Below are 23,299 nucleotides of genomic sequence, written 5' to 3' on the forward strand. Positions count from 1 at the left end.
CAGAATCCTGAATGACGTGAGGGCTCTGCTGCAGGGGGGACGCAGGGACACAGGCCCAGGCCCCTGCAGTGAAGGCGGGCAGGGGGATGAGGCCGGGAGGGCAGCAGGAGCCACAGCGGGGCCGTGTGCACCAGATCCTGGGGGGGGGAGGCCAGGAGACCGGCTGGGAGGCCACTGACCCCCAGGCGGAGCGGCCACCCCGGGGGCTGACCCCACCCTGCTTCCTTGGAAAGTGCGACCCCAGGGTGCCGAGGAAGGGCTGAGGACAGGGTGAAGGGCCTTGCCGTCCCCACCTGCTCCCCCTCCTGCCAGCAGATGACGTCAGTCCCAGGAGAGGAACTCTGGGAGCAGAGGCCTGCGGGGGGCCTCCAGGGACCTCTGTTCTCATGCCCTCAGGGGTCAGGGCTAAGTGGGCGCAGTTGTCCACGGTGGAAATCCAGGAGGCTGGGCCTGGCCTGGCCCCGAGGGACGGGCCTGGGAGGGAGGCCTGAGCCAAGGTCTGGGCTGAGTCCACCCACCTCACCGCCCACAAGTCCCGCGGCTCTCGGGGACCCAGCCCTGGGTCACCGGGAGTCCAGGGACTGGAGCTTTTTACAGCAACTGCTTTGTTTCTGAGTTCCAGGGCAGAGCCATGGGCTGCCTGGATCTCCTATCCCCACCCCCCACCCCCGCCACCCCCCGCCCCCGGCTCATTACCAGCCACTACTATCCCCATTCTACAGAGGAAGAAACTGAGGCACCGGGGTCAACAGCAGAGTCGCAGCTTCTAGGCCCTTCTGCGTCTGCCCAGCAACATCTCAGCCCCCAAGGGGCAGCGGCCAAGGTCTCTGAGGCCCCCTCAACTGGCTAATTCCGCGAAAGCCTCACTAACCAAGTCTCCCCTCACTCACCCTGTAGTCAGCAAGAAAACTTTCCATATTTACAACCTCAGGCTTACCCCAGGGTTGGGATGTTCAGTCCCTGCCCCCTGGAGGGGTCGGGGGGGGGGGGGGGGGCAGGCACACCTGGCAGGTTTCCCGCCAAGCCCCACCCCGCAGACCTGGGCGACCCCTCCTGGAGGTTCATCCTCCCCATTAAGGAGGCAGGTGCCGCCCACCTCTTATTGCTGAGAGTGGGATCCAAACTCAAGGTGGGGGGCCCTCCCCTTCAGCGTCCAGGGCCTGGGGGGGGTTGCTCAGTGACCTCTGATAGGCCGCCCCGAGTGGGGATGTTGGAGAAGCCGGGGAGGCTTCAGGCCGGGTGGAGAGCCAGCTCCCCCACACTCTGGGGGGTGCAGAGAACCCCTCTCCCAGGGTGCTTTCCGGGTCCCCAGGGGCCACACAGCCCGGGCCGCTGGCCCACCCACAAATCAGCGGCCTTCTGGCTCCTTTCTCTACCAAGGGCAAGAGGCCCCCAGGGTCAAAGAAAGGTCCTTCCGGGGAGGCGCCCACACCCTCACCCCCATCTGCCCATCCCTCGCGCCCTCAGGTCAGCTGCAGGACCAGAAAGTTCTCAGCGATCCCATCACGCCCAGCCGCCCTAAGGCGCTCGGGTTCCAGAGCCAGGAGGGTCGGGCTGGAACGCGGTGCAAAGGGGAAGCAGGGGCCGCAGAACCCCCCACCCCCAGGCCCCCCAGGCCCGTCCTCGGCCTGCCTGGGGCGCCTGCAACTCCCCGGCCGGTCCCGCCCCGCGGTGCCGCTTCCTGCCCCCACCCCGCCCCTCGGCGCTATTTAAGGCCCCGCTGCCCGGCGCCCTCCAGCTTCCCCGCCGCCCAGCAGGCAGGAGGCAGGCGGTGAGTGGGGCGGAGAGAGGGGCTGGGGGGTCCGGGCGCCACCTGCCAGGCAGCAGGGGACACGTCCGCCACTGCCGGGGCCCGGGGCTGCTCGGGGTCGCGGGGAGCCCCAAGGGCCGCGCTCACCCAGCCGGCCCATGGCCAGGCTCCCCGTCAGCCTGTCCCTGTGTTCCTATAGCCCTAGGAGGTGAGAGTATTGCGTCCCTTTTATGGGGAGAGGACACTCAGGTGCAGAGGTCTCTGCTCACCCGGGGGAGTCGGCGAGGGGGAGGGAGGACCAGCGCCTGGCTCTAAACAGCGTGGCTCCAAGAAAAGGCACCTCCCCTGCACCCTTCCCTCCGCTCTCTGATGTTCTGGGAACTTTGCGGGGGGGGGGGGGGGGGGGGGGGGCGCCAACCCCGGGGCGGCCATCCCGCTAGGACAATTCTTTCAAGGGTTGAGAACTTGGTAGCAACAGCTTGGGGGTGGGGCGGCGCAAGAAGGAAGGAGATTGGAGCAGCGGCCACGCTTCAGCAGCAGGTGGTCGCTATTGCTGACAGGTGGGACCGTGACCTTTAGCGCCTAACGCCCCTCCCTCCGCCCCCCTCCCCACCACCAGCTGAAAGGTTAGAGTGAGGGCAGCTGGGTGAGCTACACTGGGCAGAAGAGTGGGGACCTGAGGCTTTGGGGCCCCTGAGAAGGTGAAGATAGCACCACCACCACCACCCGCACCCCAGACAGCATGTCGGGGGCAGGAGGAAGGAGGGGCGAAGCACAGCTGTGTGGCCTCAAGTAAGTTCCTCAAATTCTCTGTTCCCATGAGCTCAGGAGCCTCAACTTGACCCAGATCTTGGGCTGTGTCAGCCTGGGACTCGGGCTGGGAACAGGAGGGACACAGATAGGTGACAGGACTAGGACCCTGGCTGTCTGTCTGCCAGAGCTTAGTCGCCATCATCCAAGGACTGGCTTTTACTCCTGCCCACCCTACTGGGTGGGAGCCCCCCGGCCAGCCCCCTCCCCTCCTTGAGCCTCAGTGTCTCTGTAGGCAAAATGGGCGTGGCCCGCCTCCCTGGGGCTGGTTGCCAGGACCACAGAGGAGGAGGCCTTGCTGACAGGTCCTGTCTCCCACAGACGCAGACGGAGGCCAGCGAGCCATGGGCGACTGGGGCTTCCTCGAGAAGCTGCTGGATCAGGTCCAGGAGCACTCGACTGTCGTGGGCAAGATCTGGCTGACGGTGCTTTTCATCTTCCGCATCCTCATCCTGGGCCTGGCTGGCGAGTCGGTGTGGGGCGACGAGCAGTCCGATTTCGAGTGCAACACGGCCCAGCCAGGCTGCACTAACGTCTGCTATGACCAGGCCTTCCCCATCTCCCACATCCGCTACTGGGTGCTGCAGTTCCTCTTCGTCAGCACGCCCACCCTGGTCTACCTGGGCCACGTCATCTACCTGTCTCGGCGCGAGGAGCGGCTGCGGCAGAAGGAGGGGGAGCTGCGGGCCCTGCCAGCCAAGGACCCGCGCGTGGAGCGGGCACTGGCAGCCGTCGAGCGTCAGATGGCCAAGATCTCGGTGGCGGAGGATGGCCGCCTGCGGATCCGCGGGGCGCTGATGGGCACCTACGTGGCCAGCGTGCTCTGTAAGAGTGTGCTGGAGGCCGGCTTCCTCTACGGCCAGTGGCGTCTCTACGGCTGGACCATGGAGCCCGTGTTTGTATGCCAGCGCGCGCCCTGCCCCTACCTCGTGGACTGCTTCGTCTCGCGCCCCACAGAGAAGACTATCTTCATCATCTTCATGCTGGTGGTTGGACTCATCTCCCTGGTGCTCAACCTGCTGGAGCTGGCTCACCTGCTGTGCCGCTGCCTCAGCCGGGGGATGAAGGCCCAGCGGGGCCAGGATGCCCCCCCACCCCGGGGCGCCTCCTCGGAGCCCTACGCCGACCAGGTCTTCTTCTACCTGCCCATGGGAGAGGGACCCTCGTCCCCGCCGTGCCCCACCTACAATGGGCTCTCCTCCAGTGAGCAGAACTGGGCCAACCTGACTACGGAGGAGAGGCTGGCTTCCTCCAGGGCCCCCCTCTTCCTGGACCCACCCCCCGAGAGTGGCCAGAAATCCCCCAGTCGCCCCAGCAGCTCTGCTTCCAAGAAGCAGTATGTGTAGGGCCCGGGGCTTCCGTCACCCAACACAGGGGCCCGGAGAAGTCTGGTGGCCTGGGATGCCCTGTCCTTGAAGACTGCAGGGAAGACGTGGGGAGGGGAGCAGGTGCTCACTGGCCGGGGGCCTCGTTGCAGCTTGTTCTTGGACACCTGAGGCCTTCTTGGTGAGCAGGAGGCACCAAGGTCTCCCCTCCAGGGCACGACCTTGCCTCGGGCATGGACAGAGCCAGCCTGGGGTGCTCTGGGCCAAGGGTGTTGCGGCGCCTCCGGACTTTTTCACCTGGTTCAGAGCAAACCCAGAGCCAGTTTTACCCCAGCCTCACGGCAGCTCCACCTCCACCCACATTGTCCCCCCAGGAGGCTGATGGAGGCTGCGGGGTCGGCCTTGGTCACACACACACACACACACACACACACACACACACGCGCACACACACATGCGCGGAGCCTGTGCTGGATCCGGCTCTGCCACAGGGACTGGTTCTCATTCTCCTTACTCCTCCCTAGTTCCACTGTTTATGCTTCTAAAATAAATAAGACTTGATCACAAACTAGGTGTGTACTGATGCCATCGTGGTGTCCTCCGGTGGGGGCGGGGGGCAGCTGCTTCGCCCTTCGCCCATCTCCCATCTCCTGCCTCTTGGCCCGCCTGTGTGACCTGTCTTCGGCCTCGGCGACCCCAACTCCACCTAGCACCTTGAACCCTCACACCCCTACATCCTGCCTCTCAGCAGCCCTGTGTCTTAAACACTTATCTTTTGAAATGCCTCCCTCACGGTCCTCCTTCCCATCCTCACCACCTGGGCCCCCACAGCAGCCAAAGCCATGCCAGTCCCCAACCTGCCCCCGTGGCCATCCAACACCCTGGCCGCCCTGCTACCCAAGCGTGCCTGCCAGCCCGTTCATCCGTTGTGAGCTGGGTCTTGAGTCTGAGGTCAGACCAGGGACTTGGGTCTTGGGCAAGACCAGGCTAGGTGGCCACACGAACACAGAGGCAAATGGGCGGTGGTCTAGGGATGAGAACCATAGCGGGATCAGGGCCATGCAGAGTGGTGGGGACAGTGGTCTAAGGATGAGAACACTGTAGCGGGATCGGGGCCATGCAGAGTGGTGGGACAGTGGTCTAAGGGTGAGAACACCGTAGCGGGATCAGGGCCATGCAGAGCGGTGGGAACCGTGCAGGAGGGTGAAGACTTACAAATGAAGAGACGGAGCTATAAGCTCCATCTCACCAGTACTCCCTTCCTAGGGCTTTCAGAACAAAGCGAACAGACTGGGGTGGCTTCAACAACAGAAACCTAAACTCTCACGGCCCTGGAGGCTCGAAGTCCTAGATCAAGGTGTCTATAGGGTCGGTTCCTTCGGGGGCTGTGAAGGAGTGTGTGCTCCAGGCCTCCCTCCCAGCTTCTGGTGGTTGCTGGCCAGCTGTCACATGTCTTGGCTGATGGAAGCATCACCCCCAACTCCGCCTTCATGTTCACATGACATTCTCCCTCTGTGTGCATCTGTCCTCTGTGTCCACATTTTGTCATGAGGACACCACAGCCATATTGGATTTTTAAGGCCATTCTAATGGCTTTAACTTGATGACCTCTGCAAAGACCCTGTTTCCAAATAAGATCACGTTCTGAGGTCCTGGTGGCTAGGACTCGGCCAACCTCTTTGGGGGAGGACACCACCCACACTGCCACCGCACCAGCCCCACCTCACCTCTAAGCACTGGTGAGCACTGGGGTGAGGTCAAGGAGAATGTTAAGTGTGTGTGGGACTCCGGTGTCTTTTTGGTGACGTGGGCCTGGAGGGAACCCAGCACCTTCCACATCACTTCTTCCTCCCACCCGCCTATTCCTCACCACCACCCCCACCATCGAAGATGGTGACAGGCAATTCCCAGTCACGGCAAGAGCCCTAAGAGCCTTGACTCCTGCCTCCAGCTCCTCACACTCCCTTGACTCTGGTCCTTTGGCCTCACTGGGCCTCAGTTTCTCCACCGTGAAACGAAAGGGTTGCACGAGAAACAGGTATGCAGCAATAAGATACAAGGAGCATTGCGGGGAGTGACCTGTCACTCATCCCTAGCCTACAGCTCCTGAGTGACGTGCTGTTTTCAACAATCAGCACAGATTCCGGTTTGTTCCTATAATAAGATCAGTTCCAGTCACTTGAGCTCACTTGCCTTCCTGAGTAGGAACGAAAGGGTCGGGGTTATGTGGCGTGCTCTGGGAATTCTGCGTGACCCAAGGTCACCTTATCTACGACCCACGGGAGCCTGTGAATGTCACAGGCGGCGCGTAACCAGAGTGGGCGGGTGGGCCAGTGACGTCAGACCTGTTACCCATCGCTGGCCACTGGGGCGCCGACCTCACCACTGCACCCCCGGCCCCCCTCGCCTCCACCCACAATCCTTCGTTTCCTTCTGGCTCTGACCTCAGCGTGACCACCGATGTTTGTCGGGTGAGGGCTCATCGGGGATACTTAGAATGTACTTTCCCCCCTTGCGACGTCCCCCACCAACCCTGGCTCTGACCCCAAAGCCACCAAGGCTCAACCCTCTGTCCTTCCCCTGCAGGCCCCGGAGTCACATGCACCTGCCGCCGGCTGATGCTGAGTCTGCCCTTCTCCTATTCTTCCGGCCGACTCGGATTTCCAGAAGTCTCTGGCCATTCGGCATGTTTGTCTACTTTCCGCTCAACACGAGCCTCACTCCGCTGGGCACTGGGCATGATAGTCGAGGTGGCCAGGATCCAGGTTATCACCTCTATGGACTCAAAATGTCCACCTCTATGTGCGACGTGGGATTAGATGAACTTTTCTATTCTCTTCTCCATATATAGACTTGTTTTTTTTTTCAGACTATAAAGGTCAGGCTAGGATCATCGTAGACAATGAGATCCCACCATCCAGCCATAATCACTGTGAATATTCGGAAATAATTGCTTTCAGGCTCCTCCATGCATATTTTAAATAAAATCTGAATGAAGGCGTGAAGGTGTACCTACAGTTTTGTGTTCTTTTTTCACTTTACATAAGTCATAAGCCTTCTCCCCACGTCATCAAGAGGGAAACTCGACTTAACGGCCTTATCGTTATCTCCTTAACCATGACCCTGATACTGGATTTTTAGGTTGTTTGCAATTAATTATCCTCTCTTATAAATTGTGCTGTGATGCAGGCGCCTGTGCACGAGTGTTTTCCAAACTGCCTATTTCCTTAAAAGACAGCCATTCCAAGAAGCGAAATTCCTGGGTCAAAGTAGGGCATTTTTCATTCTAAAAAGTTAGGGGCTTTTTTTTTCCGATTATGGAAGTAATTCGCTGTGGATGATTCAGAGATGCAGACACGCACCAGCAAATTCTAACAAGGGAAGGCACCAGCCACCTCTGCGCGTGGGGGACGAGGTACAGCGGAAGAGGGGAGAGGGGCCCGAAGGCACGAGGCAGGAAGGATCCCTCCTCCCGCCGCCTTAGAGGGACACAAGCTTGTGCTCACGAGAGGATGGAGCCGAGACGAAAAAAAAAATTATTCATGTGTTCAATAGCATTGTATGAAAGTGCCTGTTTCAAGGCACCCACGGTGACATTATTAAATTTTTTTTCAATTCCTCTGTTAATTACTGGTCAGGAAAAAATATATATAGGATATCACCCTCTAACACATATGCCCTGATTACTGCCGGGGCTGGACATTTTAAAACTACTTCTTCGGCACTTCATGTTTCTTCTGTGGATTTCCCTTGCCCATTCTTCTCTTGGGTTTTGGTGTTTTCCGATCAATTTGCTTAAGCTCTTTATAGACAGAGGGTATCAACTCTTTATCGGGCATACTTGTTATTAAAAAATTTCCTGGGCAGCCCCAGTGGCACAGGGGTTCAGCGCCGCCTGCAGCCCGGGGTGTGATCCTGGAGACCTGGGATCGAGTCCCACATCAGTCGGGCTCCCTGCATGGAGCCTGCTTCTCCCTCTGCCTGTGTCTCTGCCTCCTTTCTCTCTCTCTGAATAAATAAATAAATCTTTTAAAAAATAAATAAATAAAAATAAAAAATTTCCTTAGTGTGTTATTTTGTCCTTCCTCATCGCTATGTGGTCAAGTTTATCAATTCCTTTCTGTACAATAATTTCATGTTCAGACCATTTCTCCCTCTCTAGAATTATTTTTCAGCTTCTAATGTTTGACTCGTCTAGGACATAATAGGAGACAAATAAATAATTGTTGAATAAAATAATGAACAAATACACTGAGTTTACCATATAAGGTGAGATGCTGACGTTCCCCGCCCCCCCCACCCCGACTAACGATTCCAGCTGCGCTTACTGCATGAGCCTTCCTACACTAATTTGTGATATGGGCTTGACCACACACTACATTTTTATACATTAAACAATCCAGCCCAGGGCACAATCCTGGAGACCCGGGATCGAATCCCACGTCAGGCTCCTGGTGCATGGAGCCTGCTTCTCCCTCTGCCTATGTCTCTGCCTCTCTCTCTCTCTGTGTGTGTGACTATCATAAATAAATAAATAATAAAAAAAATAAGCAATCCATTTCTGGACTAGCTAAAATGCCATTCCATTGATTTATTAATGCATATGATACTGATGCCCCTTGCACCAGTGTAGCTTGGGAACACACTCTAAAATCTGGCAGGGTATATTCTCCTCTTATTTTTTTACTTCTTTTCAGAATCCTGAAAGCCGTGTATATAGTCCCTAGGCAGGTGTCTGGAAGACCTTCTCAGTGGAATCTGATGGGTCCATCAGGAAAGCCCTGAAGATGTGGGCCCTAAGGGTCACTAGAGGTCACAGACCACTTGGTGGCCATGCAGTGATGACCAGTCATGAGACCCCACCCATTCACTCTGAGCTTCCCAGCATTGTTTTTTTTTTTTTTTTTTTTTTTTTTGGTGACCCTTCCTTAATATGAGCACCCAACCCAGAACGCCAGACATTTGAGGAAAGCATCTCATACGAAAGGGTCTGAAATAAGCCACGGAGTGCCCAGCCCAGTGGACATTATAAGTCCACACTGCTGAAAATTTTCAGGACGCAGGAGACCAAGTGATGAGCCTACAAGTGTGCAGAGAAATAACAGAGTTCCGCACGCGGTCTCAAGAATAAGAACACCAGCTTTGGAACAATACCGGAAGCTGCCGGACAATGGATCAATGCCTTCCAAATTCTGAGGAAAACGACTTTCAACCTGGAATTCTATACCCAGGCCAATGGTGGGTGCAGGTAGGCTATACGCTCTGCAATGGTTTCGATAGCATGACTCCTCGAAGGTTTGAACAAATGTGCTTTAAAGCCAGTTGGGGGATCCCTGGGTGGCGCAGCAGTTTGGCGCCTGCCTTTGGCCCAGGGCGCGATCCTGGAGACCTGGGATCAAATCCCACGTCGGGCTCCCAGTGCATGGAGCCTGCTTCTCCCTCTGCCTGTGTCTCTGCCTCTCTCTCTCTCTCTCTGTATGACTATCATAAATTAAAAAAAAAAAAAGCCAGTTGGACCTGCTGTCTTTTTTTTTTTTTTGCCTTCACTTATGTTTTTTAAAAGATTTTATTTTATTTTGTTATTTATTCATGAGAGACTCAGAGAGAGAGAGAGAGGCAGAGGCACAGGCAGAGGGAGAAGCAGGCTCCATGAAGGGACCCCAACGTGGGACTCGATCCCGGGTCTCCAGGATCACACCCTGAGCCAAAGGGAGGTGCTTAACTGCTGAACCACCCAGGGACCCCCATATTTTTTAAATTTTAGTTCCAGTACAGTTGACATACAGGTGCACACTATAGTGACTCGACACTTCTCTGGTCACCTGGTGCTCATCACAAGTGCCCTCCTCCTCCTTCATCCCCATCCCCTCAAACTGCCTCCCCTCTGGTGACAGTTGAATCTTGTTTCTTGATTTGTCTCTCCTCCTCTTTTCTCTTTCCTTTTGTTTTTCACTTTCTTTCATCTGTTTTCTAAAATTCCACATATCAGTGAGATCATATGATATTTTTCTTTCTCTGACTGACTTATTTCGCTTAGCATTATGCTTTCTAAATCCATCTATGTCATTGCAAATGGCAAAATTTCATTCTGACAGATGTGAGGTGGTATCTCATAGTTCTGATTTGCATGTCCCTGATGCTAAGCGATGCTGAGCATCTTTTCATGTGCCTGTTGGCCATCTGGATGTTGTCACTCATCCATTCATATCTTCTGCTCACTTTTTAATTGGATTATTTGGTTTTTTGGTGCTTAGTTGTAGAAGTTCTTTATGTATTTTGGATACTAACCCTTTATCAGATATGTTATTTGCAAATAGCTTCTCCTATTCAGTAGGTTGCCTTTTAGTATCGTTGACTGTTTCTTTCACTACGCAGAAGCTTTTCATTTTGATGTAGTCCCAACAGTTTTTGTTTTCATTTCCCTTGCCTCAGAAGACAAATCTAGAAAAATGCTACTAGAGCCAATGTCAAAGAAATTACTGCTTGTGCTCTCTTCTAGGATTTTGATGGTCTCAGATTTCACTGATCAGGTCTTTAACTGATTTTGCGTTTATTTTTCTGTCTGGTGTAAGAAAGTGGTCCGGTTTCATTAGTTTGCATGTAGCTGTCCAGTTTTCCCAGCGCCATTTGTTGAAGAGAATGTCTTTTTCCCATTGGATATCCTTCCCTTCTTTGTCAAAGATTAATTAATATATAATTGTGGGTTTATTTCTGGGTTTTCTATTCTGTTCCATTGATTTATGTGTCTATTTTTGTGCCAGTACAAAACTGTTTTGATTATATTACTTGAAGTCTGGAATTGTGATATCTCCAGCTTAGCATTTTTTTTTTCAAGATAACTTCAGCTATTTGGGGTCTTTTTTTTTCATACAAATTTTGATTGTTCAAGGTCTGTGAAAATACTGTTGGTATTTTGATAGAGATTGCATTAAATCTGTAGATTGCTTCAGGTAATATAAACACTTTAACAATATTTGCTCTTCCAATCCATGAGCATGGAATTTCTTTCCATTTCTTTGTGTCATCTTCAATTTCTCTTATCATTGCTTTATAGTTTTCAGAATACAGGTCTTTCATTTCTTTGGTTAGCTTTATTCCTAGGTATCTTATTTTTGGTGCAATTGTAAATGGGAGTGTTTTAATTTCCTGCTGCTTCATTATTAATGTATAGAAATGCAATACATTTCTAAACATTGGTTTTGTATCTGTGACTTTACTGAATTCATTTATCAGTTCTAAGAGATTTCTGGTGGTCTTCCAGGTTTTCTATTTATAGTCATGTCATCTACAAATAGTGAAAGTTTTACTTCTTATCAGTTTGGATGCCTTTTTTTTTTTTTCTTGTCTGATTGCTGTGTCTAGGACTTCCAGTACTATGCTGAATAAAAGTGGTGAGAGTGGATATCCATGTCTTGTTCCTGTCCTTAGAGGAAAAGCTCTCAATTTTCCCCCAGTGAGTATGAAGCTCGCTGTGGGTTTTTCACATATGGCCTTTATTATGTTGAGGCAACATAAACTTACTCTAAACTTACTTTGTTGGGGAATTTTATCATGAACAGATATTAGACATTGCCAAATGCTTTTTTTGCATCTATTGAAATGACCATATGATTTTTATCCTTTCTCCTATGGATGTGATATATCACATTGATTGATTTGCAAATATTGACCCACCCTTGAGACCCAGGAATAAATCCCACTTGGACATGGTGAATGATTTTTTTTCAATGTATTATGGGATTCAGTTTGCTAATATTTTGTTGAGGATTTTTGGATCTATGTTCATCAGAGATATTGGCCTGTAGTTATTTTGTGTGTGTGTGATGTCTTTATTTCATTTTGGTATCATGGTGATAGGGGCCTCATAAAAGGAACTTGGAAGTTTTCCTTCCTCTTCTATTTTTTGGAATAGTTTGAGAAGAATAGGTAACTCTTCTCTCAATGTTTTTTTTATGTCGTTCTTTAAAGTTTTTTTTTTACTGTCTCCAGCAACTATTTGCCTATTCAGATTTCCTTCTTCGTGAATCTTAGAACTTTATATTTTCCCACAAATAATAGAGAAAAATACTATTTTGAATTCAGCATTTGGGCAGCCTTAGGTAATCATACCACCTATTCTTGCTTTGCTTACACTTCAACTAGGCACCCTAAATAAAATTGCTCCTTGGCTTCACTGTGTGCCATGTGGAGACATTTTGTGTCAGAGTTATACTAGTTTGGTAGGCTGCCACAAAGCTATTACTAAGCATGAGCTTATGTAATTGGGAATTTAGACAATAAAAGTTACACATCTGACATCTCCAACAGCAAAATGCCATCATGTCCACTTCAGCCCATTATGCCAACTGACAAGAACTATCCTCTTAAATCTGGACTCTCATCCAGAGTATTAGCCACTCCTAGCTTTGATAAATCAGATTTATCCTTCATATGGTAAATCGGAGACCTTAATACAATTAAGTGGCTTTCCCTGGTGGAGTCTACATTTATTCCTGGGTCTGTATGTTTGGGATCTTTATCAAGTACAAATACTATTCCTAAAAGCCTATATACCCCTTGCTCCAGCCCACTCCACAGGAGAGGAGGCAGCATGTATCACAGAGAACCTGAGGGCGTGGGGGACCTGATTACCTAGGCCATGCCCTGCACTTGGAGAATCTCAATCAGCCCAGGTTGGCTGTGACCCAAAGGATCTCTGAAAGCAAAAACCAAAACTCAAGGGTAGGGGGATGATTGATTCTTACAAGGGGAATGAGAGACAGACTTGGAAAGTCAAGTTCAGCACAGGTCCCATAAAGCTTCTCAAGATCAGATGCCCAGGCCTTAGGTTAGGACTACAGGTGCCCAAGCCAAGCTTTAGCCATAGGAAGAAACATTCTCAGCCTTACAGTAGTCAGTCCCTATGGAGAACAGAACACAGTATGGCAGGGATCCCAGTTAGCTTCCTGAGTTTGGCTTGAGAGAGGCCTCCCTAGGAACTGAGCGATAACAGCAGGGTGTATCTGAGCCAGACGTACCAGAGTAGAGACAATGAGGGGACAAGCTAAGACTGAGAACACCAACCCAGCAGTAACATCAGTGGAAGTTTTGACACTATTTCCAAGTGAGGTTACACATACAATTGTGCTTTAGCAAGTCTGTCAAAAGCATTCAAAATTTATATCTTTAAAACATACCACAATTTTAATACACAATTATTTACTACCTAATATAGCAAGAGCCTTAAGAAGTAAAATTAGTCCAGGCTTTTCAATACCTGACAGGCTTTGAAAAGAGAAACCTGGACTCAGGATTTTTTTTTTTAATTTTACCTATTTATGCATGAGAGAGAGAGAGAGAGGCAGAGACACAGGCAGAGGGAGAAGCAGGCTCCCTGTGGGGAGTCTGATGCAGGATCCGATCCCAGGACCAGAGCCAAAGGCAAGACACTCAACCACTGAGCCACCTAGGTGCCCCTGGACTAAGGATTTTAATAATATGAGTTTCTAGGTCTCCTCCACAGGACCAGGAAATCCCCCAGGGCCTGGAATATACATCCACAAAACCCACAATCAGGAAACTCCCACAAAAAAAATAACCATTTTCTAAACCAGAAAAAATGGATTCATTAAGGTTTATAGAATTTAATTGAACTGAACTCAGAGATTTCGACAGGACACAGCAGGAACATTTTCAAAAGAGTAAAGCCTATGAGTTTATCTGCACAATATGAAGAAGTGGAAAGCAAGAGATTTGCAACCAATTTAGGAGGAGAGAAATCCAAGAGATTGCATGAAGGCAGGTAAGTGTCACAAAAAGAAAGGAAAGAAAGCTACATCCCTGGAGCATGTGGCAGAGGTAGGGGGAAATGGGGCAAACGGAGACCCAGGCACGTAAGAGAAGTTCAGCTGCCTCTGAACAGGTATCCAAACCCTTCCCAGTGGGGAGCGAGTTCTAGAACAAAATGGATCTACCTCCCACCATGGAAACTGAAGTGAAAACATCTTTCCCCTGGAACACAGCTACCAGGGACTATGATTTAAGTTCAGGCACTCAGATGTTTCTGCCTAGGACCCTCCTGGAAGTGCTGCCTAGACACAAGATGGGTTGAGATGAGCCCAGTGGTATGATAGTCTTAGTCAGTTTGGGCTGCTATAACAAAAATACCATAAACTAGGTAGCTTAAACAAGAACAGTTTATTTCTCACAGTTCTGGAGGCCAGGAAGACAGAGGTCAGAGTGCCAGTCTACACTTTAATAATGATATGGGAACAGGAAACAAGACTTTGGGCCCACTTATGGCAGAGTTGGAACTGAGACTCCTGATAAAACCAATAGTGTGTGTGTGTGTGTGTGTGTCTTTCTCTCTCAGCCCTGGTGCCAGTAGTAGGGAAAGTGCCTCCCTTGAGATTTAGTAACCACAAACCTATTCTCACACAAGTATAGAGTTCAATTTCTGCTCTTTGTAACAGCCAGATAGCCCAATCTCAGAAATTAACATAATAAGTAGTCTTTGGCTAATATGAGCCTTAGGGCCCCTGGAAGAAACTGAAAGAAAGTCACTCTTGAGGGTTGTTTCCTCAAGCAAAGTCACATGGAAATCCCATAGAAAAAGTCCAACCATATATGAAAACACAATCCGAAATTACAAAACACACAAGAAAATAATGTGCTATGAATTCAAGCAAAACAACATAAAGAATTTGATCCCCCAAAGCTTCAAATCACTGAAACACTGGATAGGTTCAGTAGATTGAATTGTGACAGACTGAGTTACTGGCCCTAATACTTTATCCCTCCTTGCGTCTACACCCTGGCAAATGGCATCATCAAAGGCAGACTGTACTTTTACACTCTTAACTTACACCCTTTAGACCCCTTAATTTAGAGCTTAAGTAGATGCCTTCCTTTTGACCAGTGGCATGTGGAGGAAGTAACCATGGATCAGTTCCCAGAATAAGTCTTCAGAAGCCTCACTTATTCTGTTTGTTCTTTTGTGCCTCTTCAATCATCATGAGAAGATCCTTCCCTTGGTGGCTATTGCCCTTTCAGCCAGGGCCCTGAATAAACACTCTAGAAGCAGAGCTGCCCCAGCTGACCACAGATCTGTAGTGAAAAGTGGAGCCATGCCAGCTGCTGTGTTAAGCAGAGGCTCCCAGTTGAGCCTAGTCTCGCTCTGCAGAGTTGCTCCAGCCAATCAAGAGATGCATAAGAATAAGTGACTTTTGTTTTAGGCCACTAAGTTTTGGGGTGGTAACTTACACAATATTATTATGTAACTAGGTAAATTATACAAATAAGTATGTTTAAAATGATCAAGAAAAAGAAATATAAAAGTGAGCAAAATAGATATTGTTAAGAAATTAAGAACCATGCATTTTAGAGAACTAAATCAAACTTATAGAGCAATTTTTAGAAGTTATTGAAATTTAGGGGCACCTGCATGGTGCAATGGTTGTGAGCATCTGCCTTCAGCTCAAGGTGTGATCCCAGGGTCCTGGGATCGAGTCCCACATTGGGCTCCCTGCATGGAGCCTGCTTCTCCCTCTGCCTGTGTCTCTGCCTCTCTCTCTCTCTCTCTCTCTCTCTCTCTCTCTGTGTGTGTGTGTCTCTTACAAATAAAAAATAATCTTAAAAAAAAAAAAAGAAAATCCAAAATAATCAACCAAAGAAACTCCCAGACCTAACAAGCAATGTAGCAAAGTTGCCAAAATGCAAGTTTAATACACAAAAATCAATCACTTTAGTATATACCAGCAATGAACAACTGGAATTTGAAATTAACATAATACCATTTACATTAACACTCACTGAAATTATATATTTAGGTATAAATCTAACAAATATGTACAAGATCTATGCAAGGAAAACTACAAAACTCTGATGAAAGAAATCAAAGAATTCAATAAATGGAGAGATATTCCATGTTTCATGGATGGGAAGACTCAGTCTATAGATTATAGATTAAAGGCAATCCAAATCAAATTCCTAACAAGGAATAACTAACAAGTTATTTTGTGGATATCAACACGCCAGCCATAAAGTTTATAGGTAGAGGCAAAATACCCATAATAGTCAACATGACATTGAAAGAGAAGAACAAAGTTGGAAGATTGACACTACCCAACTTCTTTACTATAAAGCTGTAGGAATCAAGACAATGCTTGATGAAAGAATAGAAACATAGACAGGGAAACAGAATGGGGATCCCAGAAATAGACCCATATAAATATGGTCAATCTTTGAAAAGGGAACAGAGGCAATACAGTGGAGAAAGGGTAGTCTTTTCAACAAATGATGAAACAACTGGACATCCACATGCAAAAAAAAAAAGAATCTAGACACAGATATTAAACTTTCCATAAAAATTAGCTCAAAAAAGAAGAGCCTGGGTGGTTCAGTCAGTTAAGCCTCTGCCTTTGGCTTGGGTCATGATCCCAGGGGCCTGAGATTGACATTGGGATCCCTGCTCAGTGGAGAGTCTGCTTCTCCCTTTCTTTCTCCCTCTGTCTCTCCCTCTACCACTTCTCCTGCTTGTGCTCACATTCTCTTAAATAAATAAATAAATAAATAAATAAATAAATAAATAAATAAAATCTTTAAAAAAAATTTAGCTCAAAATGGATCATAGACCTAAACATAAGATGCAAAACTATTAAACTCCTAGAAGATAACATAGGAGAAATTCTAAATGCCATTGGGTTTGGCAATGAGTTTTTAAATAAACATCAAGGGCACAATCCATAAAAGAAGTAATTGAAAAGCTACCCTTTATTAAAATTAAAAATTTTTAATTATTAAAATTTCTCCTCTGTGAAGAAAATGAAAAGACAAGCCCCAGACTGAGAGAAATTATTTGCAAAGACATCTGGTAAAGAACTGTTGTTTTTTTTTTTAATTAATTAATTTATTTATGATAGTCACAGAGAGAGAGAGAGGCAGAGTCACAGAGACACAGGCAGAGGGAGAAGCAGGCTCCATGCACCGGGAGCCCAACGTGGGATTCGATCCCGGGTCTCCAGGATCGCGCCCTGGGCCAAAGGCAGGCGCCAAACCGCTGCGCCACCCAGGGATCCCTGATAAAGAACTGTTAATCCAAAATATACAAAGAACTCTTAAAACTCAATAAGAAATCAACAGCCCAATTTAAAAATTGGCCAAAGACCTTACCAGACATCTCACCAAAGAAGATATACAGATGGCAAATAAGCATATGACAAGATATACATCAGATATCTGAGGGAAATTAAAACAAGATACCACTACACACCTATTAGAATCCCCCAAAGTCCAGAACACCAATTATTAATAAGAATATGGAGCAACAAGGACTCCCATTCATCGCTAGTGGAAATGCAAACTAGTACAGCCACTCTGGAAGACACTTTGGTGGTCTCTTTTAAAACTAAATATACTCTTACCATATGATCCTGAAATTGTGCTCCTTGGTATCTACGCATTTTGAAATTTCATGTCTACACAAAAACCTCTACATAGGTGGTTATAACTTTATTTATAATTGCCAAAACTTGGAGACAACTAAGAGGTCCTTTAGTAGGTAAATAAATAAACTGAAGTACATGCAGATTATAGAATATATCATTCACCACTAAAAAGAAACAAGTTTTAAGCCACAAAAAGAGATGAAGGAACCTTAAATGCATACTATTTAGTAAAATAAGCCAATCTGACAAGACTACATACTATATGATTTCAACTGTGTGACACTCCGGAAAAGGTAAAACTATGAAGATAGTAAAAACAACAGTGCTTTCCAGGAATTAGGGAGGAGGAGGAGATGAATAGTCCTGAATAACAAAGATGAATAATTTAAAAAATATTTTTTTGTAAGTTAAAAAGGATGGAAAAAATATACCATGCAAATACTAACCGATAGTTAAGTAGCTATACTAATGTCAGACACGATAGACTTTGGAACAAGGAATATAACCAGGGATAAGAGGGCATCTTATCATGTAGAGGCACCAATTCAAGAAGATGTACTAATTAGGGACACCAGGGTGGCTCAGTGGTTGAGCATCTGCCTTCAGCTCAGGACGTGATCCCAGGGTTCCCAGATCCAGGGGGCCTGCTTCTCCGTCTGCCTATTTCTGCCTCTGTGGGTGTCTCTCATGAGTAAGTGAATAAAATCTTTACAAAAAAAAAAAATGTACCAATCTTATAGGGGTATGCATGCACCTAGTAATAGTCTCAAATACATGAAGCAAAACTGATACAACTGAAGGGAGAAACAGATATATCTGTAATTATAGCTAAAGGTTTCAATTCCCTTCTTTCAGTAAATCTGATAGAAAAAATAGACCAAAAATCTTATAAGTATATAAAAGCCTTTAACAATCCTATCAATTGGGGCGCCTGCCTGACTCAGTCAGTTAAGCATCTGACTTCAGCTCAGGTCATGATCTCAGGGTCCTGGGGTCAAGCTCCACATTGGGCTCCCTGCTCAGCAGGGAATCTGCTTCTCCCTCTCCCTCTGCCCCTCTTCGCACTCATGTGCTCCCCCCTCAAATAAACAAATTCTTTTTAAAAAATACTATTTACCAGTTTGACCCAATTGACATTTATACAACTCTCCGCCTAACAAGAACAGAATACACACTTTTTTTGAGTTCACATGAAACATCACTAAGATAGATCACATTTGGGGCTATAACACTGATCTGAATTAATTTTAAAGAACTGAAATCATTCAAAATATGTTCCTTGACCACAATGGAATTAAAGTTGAAATGAACAATAGAAAGAGGAAAAAAACATTTGGAAAATAACACACTTATAAATAAGCCAGGAATAAAAGAAGTCACAAGGAAAATTAGAAAACATGTTAGACTGAATGAAAATGAAAACACAACATAAAATTTTGTGATGCAGCTCAACGGTGCTTACATGGAAATGGACAGATTTAAATGTTTCTATTAGAAAAGAAAAAGTTCTAAAAACAATAAGCTTTAGGAAGCTAGAAAGAAGATCAAAGTGAATCTAAATTTTTAAAAATAATGATAATAATAACAAAGATAAGATCAGATGTCCATGAAGTAGAAAAGAAAAAAGGTGAATAATGGAGAAAGTCAATGAAACCAAGCTGTTCTTTAAAAATATACAATTGATAAATCATGAGCCAGATTGACCAAAGAGAGACAGAAATCACAAATATCAAATATGAAAGAGTGGCCACTACTCTAGATCCTACAGACATTAAAAGCATAAGGAAATATTATGAACAACTTCGTGCCAACAAATTCAACAATTTAGATAAAATGGGTAAGTTCCCGGAAAGAAACAAACAGCCAAAGAACACTCAAGAAGAAACAAATATACAAGTGTTTCCTGAAATGTCTGCTCCTTAACTGAGCAATACTTTGTTGAGAAGTTAAGCACTAAAACCAGTGGACAGTTGGCAGGAAAAATGTGATGTTAGTGAAGAGTTGCTTCTCTCTAGGTCTTTTGAATTCCTCACCTTTGATAGCTTTCTATCCAAGGTCTTGAATTTCACTGTCATCTTTGCCCCCGTAATTCCTTTAACAGTGACTCATTTATTTCGGCAGCAGGCGAGATAGAGTGGATGAGGTGATGTCGGTCATGAGCATGAAACTAGCTCCACTGGAGAACACGGTGCTCTGGAACGTCAGAGAAGCTGTCTTTACCATCCAAACACACAAGTAACATCAACGGCAATGTATACACGGCACAGAATGTATCCGTAGCGAGAATCCACTGTGCCTGCCTCAGGGATACCTTGAAAGCTACTTCCCCCGTCTGACTGGGGAGACCCTTTGAGCAACTCAACAAGTTGACAGTGACACATGAACACATAATCAAAGGGGCCATTTTCTACTGAGAAGATGAACATGAGACCAACTCTGGTTACATCTGCCCCTTGCCCTGCGGGGACTTGATGGTACAGCAGGGAAGCCACTGGGGCACAGGCGGACAAGCCCAGGTGAACAGGAGTCTGTGGTTGACAGTAAGAACATCAAGGAGACTTTGGAATTCCAAAGTGACCACACACACTCAGAGAATGAGCAGCTTCGGATGGGCCCCTGGAACCACCTCCCTATACCAATGACACAACCGTGATTGAGGTTTTAAAGAGTTATTTTGATTTTGACTTGAGTTTTTTATAAACCGTGCTTTTTATTGTCATTGAGAAAACAATGTGTGGAATTTATATCATGCACACAAGCTAAAACTCTGAACAATATGCTGTGAAGTTCAAAAAAGAAGCAAATTTGCACTCACATTGGTATTAATTAATTGTTCTTCCCAGGAAATCTTTTTGGACAGGCCCTCAATTCACTAAATAACATAACTTGAACTTATCATTTAGCTGTTTTGTTGGGTCTTTAATTTTTTTCATTTAAATAAGAAAGTATTTACTAAGTAAAATAGAAGAAGAAGGAAGAGGAGGAGGAGAAGGAGAAGAAACAAATAACAGGAACAACCCTATACCTACTAAAGAAATAGAATTTGTAGTTTAAAACCTTTCTGCCAAAAACAAAACAAAACAAAGCAAAAACAAAACAAAACAAAACAAAAAAACTGCCAGACCTAGATGACATCATTGGCAAATTCTACCAAACATGTATAAGGAAAAAATATTAACAATTCACACAAACTTTTTCAGAAAATAGAAAAGGAAGGAATATATCCCAGCTCAGTTTATGAAGCAAGCATTACTCTAATAAAAGCAACAGATAAAGACATTCCAAGAAAAAAAAAAAAAGGAAGGAGGGAGGAAGGAAGGAAGGAAGGAAGGAAGGAAGGAAGGACCAATATCCCTCATGAACATAGACAACACAAGCCCCTACAAAAGTTTAGGGATATATAGAAAAAAGAGAAGTCACTTTACAGGTGAGCTTTATTCCAGAAATGCAAGTTGGTTATAATATTAAAAAATCAAAACCACCTGAACATTTCAATAGATGAGGGTGGGGGAAAGCATTTAATAAAATTCATTTAAATTTGTGATTTAAAACTTTCAATTATTGGGATCCCTGAGTGGCGCAGCGGTTTGGCGCCTGCCTTTGGCCCAGGGCGTGATCCTGGAGACCCGGGATCAAATCCCACGTCGGGCTCCCGGTGCATGGAGCCTGCTTCTCTCTCTGCCTGTGTCTCTGCATCTCTCTCTCTCTCTGTGTGACTATCATAAATAAAAAAAAAATTTAAAAAAAAATAAAACTTTCAATTATCTAGGAATAAAAGAGAATTTCCTCAATCTGATAGAGTGTCTACAAAAAACCTTCAGTTGACATCATACTTAATGGTGAACCAGGCAAGAATGTCTGATTTTGCCACTTTTAATCAATGTTATACTGATCAAAGCAATGACAAGAAAAAATATTAATAAAAGGCATGCGGCTTTGTAAAGAAAAAAGTCAAATTGTCTTTATTCTCTGGAGCCATGATTATTTAGAAAATCCTGAGGAATCTATAAAAGAAGAGATACTAGACCTAGTTTAGTAAGATCCCAACTTATAAGGTCAACATGAAAAACTCAACCTCATTTTTATGTACTCAAAAAATAACTGGAATTGGGATTTTTAAAGTGCTATTAGCAACAGCATCAAAAATATGGAAACCTAGGGGTTAATTTAACAAAATGTACAAGAACTGAAAACTACAACCCATTGTGGAGAGAAGTTAAAGAAGGTCTCAATAAGTGAGAGATGTACCATGTTCACGAATAACAAGACTCGTTGCTTTTAAGATAGCAATTCTCCTGAAAAACTGGTTTCTAGGGGATCCCTGGGTGGCGCAGCGGTTTAGCGCCTGCCTTTGGCCCAGGGCGTGATCCTGGAGACCCGGGATCAAATCCCACGTCGGGCTCCCGGTACATGGAGCCTGCTTCTCTCTCTGCCTGTGTCTCTGCCTCTCTGTGTGTGTGTGTGTGTGTGTGTGTGACTATCATAAATAAATAAATAAAAATTTTTAAAAACTGGTTTCTAAATTAAATACAACATAAGTTAAATATAATATAGATTAAATACAATCCCAATCAAAATTGCAGCCGGCTTTTTGCATAGAAATTGACAAGCTCATGTGAAACGTATACAAAAACACAATATACCTAGAAAAAGAACTAGGTTGGAAGACATACACCACCTGTTTTCAAGCCTTACTATGAAACTATGATAATCAACCCGTGTGGTATTGGTATAAAGCTAGACATACAGATAATAAGTAGAATAGAAAGTCCAGAAATAGATCCATACCTATGTGGTCCATTGAGTTTTTGCAAAGATGCCAAGGTAAGTAAGTGGGTAAAGGATAGTTTTCTCATCGACCCATGCTGGGACAACTGGCTAGGGAGAGGGAAAAAGGAACACGAGCCCTTAGCTCACACCATACACCAAAATTAACTGCAAGTATGTCATAAAGCCTAACCATGAGCACTCGTATTATAAAAATTCTACAAGTAAGAAGAAGAGAAATTTGTGGGTAAGATAAACATTTCCTAGAATGTAAAAAGCACAAATCACAGAAGAAAAAAGTGATAAACGGGACTTGAGCAGAAGCAATAACTGAAGTACGTGCAAAGGTATTCAATGACATTTTGGAAATTAAGGAAATACGAGTGGAAACCATAATGAAATGCCCCTACGAAACCCACGAGGATGGCTAAAACAACAACCAAAAAACTGATCATACCAACCACACGATGAATCTCAGAAACACGCTTACTGGAAAAAAAAAAAAAACAGACACAAAAGATGATAGACTATATGATTCCATTTCTCTGAAATTCTGGAAAAGATAAAACTTCAGTGAGAGAAAGCAGATCAACGGTTGCTGGTTTCCTCAACTGTGAAGGGCAAAGCCAGTTCCGTCCGCACCAACCAACCAGAGTTGTTGCAAGGATCGAGGAGACGACTTCTATAGAGACCTTAGCACAGTATCTTATTTTTTTTTCTTTTTTAAGGATCTTAAGACAACGTTATTTTTAGAAATGCCTCACTGTGGGCCAGAAGTAGGACCCTCACCAAATTGTAAACCATTAACTTATAAGACGAAAGTAACTACTTATCTGTATGAAACTAACTCTGGATTTCCCAAATTAGATTATTATGCGTGTACAGTTTTCTGTCTGCTTCACTACGTCGCTCATCGTGACAATCGCTAGTTCTTCTTGATTAACTTGAACTCAAACAGCAAAGTGAAACTTAATGTGACCAGATGCTTCTTCCACTTTAAAAACAAAACAAAACAAGTCACCGAGGCTTTCGTACTTGATGTGGAAGGAATGCAAAATAAAACGAAACGTTGAAATGCAGGTGGCCCTGTGCCCAGATGGGCTCTTTTGACAGGAGGCCAGAGAGTAGGAGGGTTAGGGGCTCAGGTGACGGAGCGGACACACTCGGACTTGAATCCCGGCTCTGCTGCGAGTGAATCGGGTGGGAGAGATTGTGCATGTGCG

At 46.1% G+C, this 23,299-nt stretch overlaps 1 protein-coding gene across 3 annotated transcripts; it reads left to right on the forward strand.

Moving 5' to 3' along the window:
- The first annotated feature begins 1,721 nt into the window (after window positions 1-1,721).
- On the forward strand, window positions 1,722-4,447 carry GJA4 (gap junction protein alpha 4). Of its 3 annotated transcripts, none has more exons than XM_041739171.1 (2): window positions 1,722-1,771; window positions 2,882-4,447. In XM_041739171.1, the coding sequence occupies exon 2, from the start codon at window positions 2,905-2,907 to the stop codon at window positions 3,904-3,906; it is 1,002 nt and encodes a 333-aa protein (XP_041595105.1). In that variant the 5' UTR covers window positions 1,722-1,771; window positions 2,882-2,904; the 3' UTR covers window positions 3,907-4,447. The 3 variants fall into 3 exon arrangements, with proteins under 3 accessions (XP_041595105.1, XP_041595106.1, XP_041595107.1); XM_041739172.1 differs by lacking the exon at window positions 1,722-1,771 and adding an exon at window positions 1,802-1,958; XM_041739173.1 differs by lacking the exon at window positions 1,722-1,771 and adding an exon at window positions 2,156-2,542.
- The last annotated feature ends 18,852 nt before the right edge of the window (window positions 4,448-23,299 follow it).

This window comes from Vulpes lagopus, chromosome 23 (assembly GCF_018345385.1).
Source record: "Vulpes lagopus strain Blue_001 chromosome 23, ASM1834538v1, whole genome shotgun sequence".
Lineage (NCBI taxonomy): Eukaryota > Metazoa > Chordata > Mammalia > Carnivora > Canidae > Vulpes > Vulpes lagopus.